The following is a 10,398-nucleotide window of genomic DNA, read 5'->3' on the forward strand; positions in this document are numbered from 1 at the left end:
GGAAACACACAAATAATACCAAAAATACAAAAAATCGTTTAGAGTCAAATTTAAGGCAAAGAATAAAGTAGAAGATAGGGAAACATAAGGAAAAAGAGTAGTCAAACACATAAAAGGAAAAGTATCAGTTAAGAATCGGTAAGAAACAAAGGGGAATTCAAACCCTAGTTGATAGAAGTCGAAGATTGGCCGAAATCTCGGCTAATCGGACCCATATAGCCATGGCCGTGCTGTATATGGACTAAATATTGTCCAGATTCAAACGGTTGAAGCTAATCTCCCTTGATTGAGAGATTTACACTTGCCAGAATAGAGCAAGTACTTATGTAATACCAAAATCGGGTAAGAAACGATGAGGCAAAGCATAAATGGAAAGGGAATCATAGAGTGATTCCATGTTGAAGTTGGATTTTGGATATAATAAGAGAGACGGCTGCTAGGGTTTGACAGGAGAGGAGAGAAGAGAGGATTTAGGGGCGGCGGCTGGTGAGAATGATTAGGGTTAGAGGGTGCTTAGGGTAATTAAAAGGGAGGGAGTAATGTGGGCCGTTGATCTCAGAGATCAACGGCCACGATTAGAAGGGGTCTTGGGTCGGGTTGGTTTATATGGGCCGCGATTGGGTTGTGGGGTTGGGTTAATTGATTGGGCTGGGGGTTATTTGTGCTAGGGCGTTAGATTTTGGGCTAGTAATTGGTCCGAAAATAGGTAGGATTTTAGGCTAGTTTTTAAATACCCAATATTTAATAAAAACATAATTTATAAAAGTAATTAATAAATAACAAAATATTATTTGTGCACTAAAATGATTAAAATAATTACTTAACATTATAAAAATATAAAAAATTATTTTTGCATAAATAATGTAATTATACATGTATATGGGCTATTATTGCAAAAATGTGCAATTAGCCTAAAAATGCAAATGTAATTATAAAAATGCAGTAAAATATTTTAAAACATACATGTTGGTGTAAATGATAAGTTTGGATGATTAAATCATCATAAAAAATAATTTGAAGGATAATTACTAAGTATAAAAATGCGGAAATAAATCGATTTAAAGCCTTTAAAAATTATGAAAAATACTTGTATATGCTTATAAACTAAATGATGATGCATATGTACTATTTTGAAAGTATATATATATAAAATATGAGGAAAAAATTGGGTATCAACAGCTGCCCCTCCTTACCCGGGAATGATGAAAGAGTTGTCGGGTAAAGAAATAATAACCGATTTTGACCGAATGGGGTTATTTGGAAAAATATAGGCCGAACTCCGGTTTCTCATTTGCCTACATATCCCTGGTTTTACGGGAATCAGGCCGTGTGTAGTTCTGGATCCAACGGTGGAATAAGCCGATGGAGTTGTTATAGGAACGGACAAGCTCTTCTGGATAGGACGATATCGAAATTGTGAATGGATGTACCTTGGAATGGTTATGTATATTTGAACGGTTATCAGATGGGAATGGGTAACAGACGGTGGTTGGTCACGTTTGAAATAATTGCAGGATGTGAACGTTGAACGGAAACCGGAGCAAAGATTGCTCCCGTTAGGAGAACGGTTACTTCCTGGATTACCTACAAAACTTAAAACACAATGCATGCAAGTATATATGGATTATTGCGAGAATTTAAACATGATGAAAATTCCCTTTGGACCATGAAAGCTATATTTGGACGATGGTTTTTGGTTATGCGAAGCGAAACAAGATGGAGCTTAGTCTTGTGTAATATCGGGGGTAGAGCTTAGCCCCGAGGTGGAGAATAGTTAGCATAGCATTTGGGGTTACGCAAGGAAAGGCCGAGCTTAGCCTTATGCGACTAGGGAGGCAATGCATAGTCTCATGCGAAGTGGGAGACGATGATTAGTCTCATGCAATTGAGGAGGCAGGGCTTATCCTCATGCGGGATGGGAGACAATGCTTAGTCTCGTCCAAGGAAATACAATGCTTAGCCTTGTGCAAGATGGAGGCAGGGCTTAGCCTTATTCAAAATGGAGACAATGCTTAGTCTCATGCAGGGGAAGGCAGTGCATAGCCTTATGCAATTAAGGATGCATGGCTTAGCCTCATGCAAAATGGAGACAATGCTTAGTCTCATGCAGGGAAAGGCAATGCTTAGCCTTATGCAATTAAGGAGGCAGGACTTAGCCTCATGCAAAAATGGAGACAATGCTTAGTCTCATGTAGGGGAAGGCAGTGCTTAGCCTTATGCGATTAAGGAGGCAGGGCTTAGCCTCATGCAAAAATGGAGACAATGCTTAGTCTCATGCAGGGGAAGGCAGTGCTTAGCCTTATGAAATTGAGGAGGCAGGGCTTAACCTCATGCAAAGGTGGAGACAATGCTTAGTCTCATGCAGGGGAAGGCAGTGCTTAGCCTTATGCAATTAAGGAGGTAGGGCTTAGCCTCATGCAAAATAGAGACAATGCTTAGTCTCATGCAGGGGAAGGCAGTGCTTAGCCTTATGCAATTAAAGAGGCAGGGCTTAGCCTTATGCAAAATAGAGACAATGCTTAGTCTCATGCAGAGGAAGACAGTGCTTAGCCTAATGCAATTAAGGAGGCAGGGCATAGCCTCATGCAAGATGGAGACAATGCTTAGTCTCATGCAATGAACAGATAATAAGTAGTAGCAGAGTATTTCTGAGCAGGAAATGTGTTTACGCTTGGCAGCTTTGTTGTTATGAAGACAGTGATTCTGAGGTGTGCCCGAATTTGAGAATATTTCTTATTCTTGCATCCAAAGGACAATCGTGAGTTTTACGGGGGGAGGTTGGTTCGTGCCTCCGCCTGCCTGCTTTGCTTTGCTTTGTATCGAAGTCCTGCTTGAGTTACCATGGGTAGCATCTGGCTATTTCGTAAAAATAAAGTTTTCAAAAATGTGCATGCATATGATGAATGTATTTATTTAAAATACATTAGTATGCAATATAGGATAAATTAGATGAACCAATGACTGTGACACTTTAGAGACATTGCGACTTCCTAAGAATTTTGAGGGTCCTCCTCAAAATTCTGCCCCATTTTACTTAGGCGATTCTCTGACCGTTCTGCATATGATGACGTTGGCTGGACTTGCTTCGGAATTTTGAGGGTCCTCCTCAAAATTCTGCCCCAGCTTCTGGTTGTGGGGAAAATGAAAATTTTATTGAATTATGACCGAACCCACAGGGCTGCCTACGTATCCCCTCTTAAACGGGAATCAGGTCGAGCGTAGTTCAATTACATCAGATGAAGAAATGCAAACATTCTAAACATAATATCTTTTGACTGCATCTGAGTTGATAGGCTTTGGTCAAATCTCTCCATCCATTTCTGCGAGTATGAGTGCTCCTCCTGTTAGTACTCTGTGAACCATGTAGGGCCCTTGCCAATTTAGTGAAAATTTCCCTTTGGCTTCAACCTGATGCGGGAAGATCCGCTTCAGCACCAGCTGCCCCGGTGCGAACTGTCTAGGTTTGGCCCTTTTGTTGAAAGCTCTGGACATCGTTTTCTGATATAGTTGACCATGACACACTGCATTCATTCTTTTCCCGTCAATGAGAGCTAATTATTCATAGCAGCTTCTCATCCATTATGTATCACTGAGTTTAACTTCTTGTATAATTCTTAAAGAAGGAATTTCAACCTCGGCAGGAATGACAGCTTCGGTACCGTAGATCAGCAAACAGGGAGTTGCCCCGGTTGATGTGCGGACTCTGGTACGGTACCCCAATAAGGCAAATGGTAACTTCTCGTGCCATTGCTTGTGGTTGTCTACCATCTTCCTCAGTATTTTCTTGATATTCTTGTTTGCGGCCTCCACGACTCCATTCATTTGAGGCATGTATGCTGTGGAATTCTTGTGCTTGATTTTGAAGGTCTCGCACATAGCTTTCATTAGGTCACTATTGAGATTGACGGCATTGTCGGTGATGATGGACTCTGGAACCCCGAATCGGCAAATAATACGATCTCTGACAAAATCTGTGATGATTTTCTTGGTTACAGTTTTGTAGGATGTACCCATTTTGTGAAGTAGTCTTTGGCCACTAAAATGAACCTGTGCCCATTTAAAGCGGCGTGCTCGATTGGTCCAATGACATCCATTCCCCAAGCGGCAAAAGGCCAAGGTGCACTCATTGCATTGAGTTCATTTGGCGGCACCCGTATCATATCTGCATGTATTTGGCACTGATGACATTTCTGGACATACCTGATGCAGTATGTTTCCATAGTCATCCAAAAATTACATGCCCTCATTATCTTCTTGGCTAAAACAAAACCATTCATGTGTGGTCCGTAAGTTCCAAAGTGTATCTCTTCGAGCAGTTTGGAAGCTTCCTTGGCATCAACACACTGTAATAACCCTAGGTCTGGAGTCCTTTTGTACAGAATTCCTCCACTTTGGAAGAAATGGTTGGACAATCTTCGGAGTGTGCATTTTTGAGTATGATTTGCATGCTCCGGGTACTCTCCTTCTTCCAAGTGCTCCTTGATATCATGGAACCATGGATTCTTGTCTGCTTCTTCTTTAATATGAGCGTAGTAAGCTGGCTGATTATGAATCCTTACCGAAATGGGGTTAATGAAATTCTTGTCCGGATGCTGTATCATGGAGGACAAAGTGGCCAATGCGTCTGCGAACTCATTCTGGATTCTTGGGACATGTCTAAACTCTATCTTCGTGAACCTCTTCATCATCTCTTGCACATGATATAGATATGGTAATATCTTGGTATTCTTTGTAGCCTATTCTCCCTGCACCTGGTGCACCAAAAGATCTAAATCACCAATTATCAGTAATTCCTGGATATTCATGTCAACGGCCAAATTGAGCCCTAATATTCTGCCATATTATTGGTGCATGGAAATCTGAGTTTTGCGGATACCGGATAATGTTGACCTGTTTCTAACAACAAAATGGCCCCAATACCCACTCCTTTGAAGTTTGCGGCTCTATCAAAAAACATTCTCCATCCGTCGTAGGCTTCGGCGATATCTTCTCCTACGAATGATACTTCTTCATCAGGAAAATACGTTTTTAGTGGTTCGTATTCTCCTCCTACAGGATTTTTTGCAAGATGATCCGCTAATGCTTGTCCCTTAACTGCCTTCTGAGTCACATAGACGATGTCGAATTCACTCAACAATATCTGTCATTTTGCCAGCTTCCCACTAAGTATGGTTTTCTGGAAGATGTACTTTAGAAGATCCATCCTTGATATGAGATATGTGGTATAGGCACAGAAGTAGTGCCTCAGTTTCTGGGCTATCCAGGTCAAAGCACAACAGCTGCATTCCAGCAAAGAATACCGTACTTCGTAGGGTGTGAACTTCTTACTCAGATAGTATATGGCTTGTTCTTTCCTTCCCGTCTCATTGTGTTGTCCCAAGACACAACCAAAAGGCCCATCTAATACGGATAGATAGAGTAGCAGTGGTCTACCAGGTTCTGGAGGGACCAGGACTGGCGGTGTGGACAAATATTCTTTGATTCTGTCAAAAGCTTTCTATCAGTGTTCAGTCCAACTGGTTGCGGCATCCTTCTTTAACATTTTGAAAATCAGCTCACAGATCACGGTTGATTGTGCTATGAAGCGGCTGATGTAATTAAGACGTCCCAAGAAGCTCATCACGTCTTTCTTGTTCTTTGGAGGTGGCAAATCCTGGATAGCCTTGACCTTTGATGGGTCTGGCTCAATTCCTCGCCGGCTGACGATGAATCCTAACAACTTTCCTGCGGGGACCCCGAAGGCACATTTTGCGGGATTTAATTTTAAATTGTACCTTCGAAGCCGATCAAAAAATTTCCTCAAGTCTGCTATGTGATATGTACTCTTATTGGATTTGATGATGACGTCATCCACATATACCTCTATCTCCTTGTGTATCATGTCGTGGAAAATAGTTGTCATGACCCTCATATAAGTGGCCCCAGCATTCTTCAGACCAAACAACATCATTTTATAGCAGTACACCTCCTACGGTGTAATAAAGGCTGTCTTTTCGGCATCCTCTTCATCCATCCAGATCTGATGATATCCCGCGAAGCAATCCACAAAGGACTGGAGTTCATGCTTGGCGCAGTTGTCGATCAGTATGTGTATGTTGGGTAACGAGAAATCATCTTTGGGACTTGCTCTGTTTAGGTCCCGATAATCGACGCATACTCTGACTTTCCCATCCTTCTTCGAAACTGGCACGATGTTAGCTAACCAAGTTGGATATTCAACCACTCTGAGAACCTTAGCTTTGATCTTCTTGATGACTTCTTCTTTGATTTTCAAACTCATATCTGGCTTGAACTTTCTGAGCTTCTGCTTTACCGGCAGACACATTGGATTGGTAGGTAGCTTATGAGCCACTATAGATGTGCTCAAACCAGTCATATCATCATAAGACCATGCAAAAATATCCTCATATTCTTTCAGGAAATGAGTGTATTCTTCTTTTTCTGATGGTGACAAGTAAATGCTTATGCGAGTTTCTTTGACTGTTTCGAAATCTCCCAAATTGACTATCTCAGTTTCGTCCAGGTTGGACTTAGGCTTGTTCTCAAAATCTTTAACTTCTCTAACAATTTCCTCAGGTATTATATCCTCTTCTTCTATTTATTTCGAGTCACTATCCTTATGTTGTATTGTCTCATTACATGTCACAGTTGTTAGTTCATCACAATAAGAAATAGTAATGCTGTAGAGAGAAAAATATAGAGAATAGTAATAAATAATAAAATAGCAAACCATTGATAATTATCAAGATGTCAAACAAAAGCGATTTTTAATGATTCAAACAAATGTTTCAAAATAAAACACTGAAAATGTTTTAAAAATGCTTATAAGAATTGTTTTCAAAATAAATGACACTAGCAGCCAGGCTACCCCGGAACTCGGCAGGCCCTTGATGCTGTGGCAGTCCAGTTCCTGAGAACAGCTTCCTTCTCCACTGTCTGGATGACGAGCGACCTTCCTCCTCCTCCTCCTCCTCAACTATTACACTGCAGTCCATGTCTTCATCTTCCAAGAATAGATTCCTTAAACCAGCTAGCGCTTCATCTTCTTCGGATCCCCACATCGTATCAGCCTGATGGAAGGATTGGCTCAAATGTGGTATCGGCTGCTCGAGAGGGTAATAAGTACCACGACATGGTGGTGACCAATTCTGATACTCGTGCCAGGTGTATTGATATCCCAGTCCAAAGGTCGTGCCGTGACATTTTAACTGTATTAATTTGGTGATCCCTTGGAGATTCTTGCCGAGACCCTTGCCGGGTTCATACCCTGTCCATGCCAATATGCTTTCTATTTTGCTACTCTATCATTTGTCCTTCTCGATCGCGTTAACACGCTCAATGCGATGGTAAGTCTCTCCCCCTAACTTCCTTCTATTATCCACAACCGGGACAGTCTGGTTGGTGTAAATAGGGTTACTCCTGTCTTCATGAATGATCACCTCATGATGATTCCATTCGAACTTCACAGCCTGATGCAGGGTAGATGCTACAGCCCCATCGGCGTGTATCCAAGGTCGTCCCAATAGCAGATTGTATGAGGCAGATATGTCGAGCACTTGAAATTCAACATCAAACCAAGTTGGACCCATTTGTAAGCAGAGGTTGGTTTCTCTGATTGTGGCCCTTTGAGACCCATCGAACGCCTTTACGTTCATAGTTCCTGCTCGTATCTCATGCAAACCTTTACCTAACCTCTTCAAAGTAGTCAACGAGAAGATGTTGAGACTTGAACCCCCATCTATCAAGACCCTGACAATGAATTTGTCTTCGCATTATACTGTGATATGCAACGCCCTGTTATGGCTCAACCCTTCTGGTGGCACTTCATCTTCGTGGAAAGTGATCTTATGGTTTTCCAATACTTGTCCTACCATGTTGGCCATCTCTCCACTGGTAATGTTGTTGGGTACATAAGCCTCATTCAACACTTTCATCAACGCGTTCCTATGTGCCTCAGGATTCTGCAGTAGTGATAGAATGGATATCTGAGCGGGGGTTTTGTTCAAATGATCAACCACAAAATACTCCCTTGCTTGCACCTTTCTCCAAAGATCATCCGGGCCGGTTTCAATGATAGGCTGCCTGGAAGCGGCTTCTTTACTTATTCCCCCCAAATGCTCGGCCATGTAAACCTACCGGTTCTGGTCATACCTTGTGCTGCACCAGTTTCTTCCATTTTCCCCTTTCCTTTCCTTCTCGCTTCTGCAGTATAGTCCTATGGCACAACATTGGAATTAAAGGATGGTGTGGGTGCTACCGTTACGATGAATGGTGTGGTCACTTCTACTTCGAACGGAGTTGGCGTGGCTGAGGGCGTTGTTACTTCAACCTCGAACGGAATCGGTGCGGCTACCTCAACTTCAATCGGTGACTGTATCTGTACCACAATAGGCATGAGAGTGACTTGAGGCATTTTGGGATCATCCTCTTCTCGAATGAGCCCAATTGACCCCTCCGGGTCCCATTCTTCATCAGTTTCTATCACATTTACCCCCTCGCCCCTGTGATCCGGGAGGGGATTGTTACGGACGTTAGGTGCAGTCTCCTTTGCCTGTATAACTTTGGTATCAATCAGTGTCTGGATCTTATCCTTCAGAGTGTGGCATTCATCAATAGTGTGACCCTTCATGCCCGAATGGTAGATACATGTCTTATTCGGATTGACCCATTGAGAGGAATTTTCCATGGCGACAGCGGGAATGGGAGTGACATAACCGGAAGCTTTCAATCTCTCATATAACTGGTCAATAGGTTCGGCAATAGGAGTTTATTGTCTGGGAGGCCTACGGTCGAAATTTGGCCTGGGTTTTTGGTAGTTTTGGCGGGCTGGTAGTGAGTGATAATATGCTGGCTAAGTGTTGTAAGTGTGGTAGGCAGTAATGGGTTGTTGATATCTAGGAGGTGAAGGCTGATATGTGGGTGGAGGTGTTTGGTATGTGAGAGGAGACTTCGGACCTTGGGCTACCATCATAGTACCTACTTCTTTCTTTTTAAATATACCCTGGAGTGCCTCGAAATTTGTTACCATCCCGCTTTTGATTCACTCTTCTATTCTTTCTGCCAATTTGATGATGTCGGAGAATTTATGATTTTCAATAACCATCAACCTCTCATAATATTGCGGATCCTGGGCCCGGATAAAGAATTTGTTTATTTGTTTTTCTTCTAATGCTGGCCTTACTTTTGTAGCCTCTGATCTCCACCGAGTATCATACTCGTGGAAAGTTTCTGTCGGCTTCTTCTTAAGATTCTGGATATAGAAGACGTCTGGTGCATTCTCTGTGTTGAATCTAAACCGATCCATAAAATCTGACGCTATGTTTACCCAATTAATCCACTTCTTTGGATTTTGACTGATGTACTAGGATATGGCATCTCCAGTGAGGCTCCTCATGAACAACTTCATGCGTATTCTTTCATCTTTACCAACCCCTACCAGCTTGTCGTAATACGTCCTTAGATGTACCTTTGGATCACCTATCCCGTCAAACATTTCAAACTTAGGAGGTTTGTAACCCTCTGGCAGTTCTACGTCCGGTTGAATACATAAATCCTCATAGTTCAAACCTTCGATGCCTTTACCACCTTTGACACCTTGGACTCGACTTGTAAGCTTCTTAAGTTCCTCCGCCATGTTCTTGATGAGCAGGTCCTTCTCGGCGGATTCTGGTGCGTACGGGATTTGTTGTGAAATGTGGGGTAAGCTTTCTACGTATATGGGGTTACTTTGGTGGACTCTAGGGATTTGGGTGTAGTGGTGATCATTGGTTGAGTTCTAGGGATTAGGAGTAGGTTGTGGTGCATTTTGAGGAGTGTGGTAGGTTGTAGTTTGTGGGTACTGGGTCAGATGATGATGATGCTGTTGAGGAGTTGGTACCGGTGGAGGATTAGGGTTTTGGGGAGGCGTGGCATATTTATGAGGTGCGGGAGGATCTTGCGGGTGCTGGTTTTGTGTGTTTTAAGGAGGTGTTGGGTTTTGGGCATTTTGTTGGTTGATGTCGGGAACATTCAGGGTAAGGGAAAGGTTTGCCAAGTTACGGACCTGCTCAATTTCCACTTGTAACTCCAGTATCTTTTGCTCTAATCGTAAAACCAAGTCATTTTGTGCCGGAGTACTTCGATCATCTGAAGTTTCGACATTCTCGGCGTGCGCAGCGTTGTCTTTCCTGATACCACTCATATCGTCCATCTTAGCTTTTCCTTTGTTCTTGGGATCACTTGGAGGAGGAGGAGGAGGAGGAAGAGGACCTCTAGATCTGGTATGATATGCTGATGATGCCAGTATGCACGAACCAACCTTAGGGGATGGGAATAAACAAAGAAAAGAAGAAAAATACAAGTTAAACAAGTGAGTAAGGAGTATTAAAGATATTTAAACACGTATTGCGGAATTATAAA

The 10,398-nt window shown here is 42.4% G+C and overlaps 1 protein-coding gene across 1 annotated transcript; it reads right to left on the minus strand.

Moving 5' to 3' along the window:
• Positions 1-7,304: 7,304 nt before the first annotated feature.
• On the minus strand, positions 7,305-9,634 carry LOC138900973 (uncharacterized). Its single transcript, XM_070188669.1, has 4 exons — positions 9,467-9,634; positions 8,354-8,740; positions 8,152-8,215; positions 7,305-7,738 (listed from the first exon to the last, which is right to left on the minus strand). Exons 1-4 carry the CDS (start codon positions 9,632-9,634, stop codon positions 7,305-7,307), a joined length of 1,053 nt encoding a protein of 350 aa, XP_070044770.1.
• Positions 9,635-10,398: the final 764 nt, after the last annotated feature.

Source organism: Nicotiana tomentosiformis, chromosome 1 (assembly GCF_000390325.3).
Source record: "Nicotiana tomentosiformis chromosome 1, ASM39032v3, whole genome shotgun sequence".
Taxonomy (NCBI): domain Eukaryota; kingdom Viridiplantae; phylum Streptophyta; class Magnoliopsida; order Solanales; family Solanaceae; genus Nicotiana; species Nicotiana tomentosiformis.

What these genes read in the sequence shown, in the direction of transcription:
- LOC138900973 (XM_070188669.1), bottom strand. Translation starts at nt 9,634, where the DNA reads ATGGCGGAGGAACTTAAGAAGCTTACAAGTCGAGTCCAAGGTGTCAAA. An exon ending in ACGGGATAGGTGATCCAAAG is followed by an intron (nt 8,741 to 9,466) that starts GTACATCTAAGG and finishes CCTATTGACCAG; the next exon opens with TTATATGAGAGATTGAAAGC. An exon ending in AGTCACCGATTGAAGTTGAG is followed by an intron (nt 8,216 to 8,353) that starts GTAGCCGCACCG and finishes GTTGTGCCATAG; the next exon opens with GACTATACTGCAGAAGCGAG.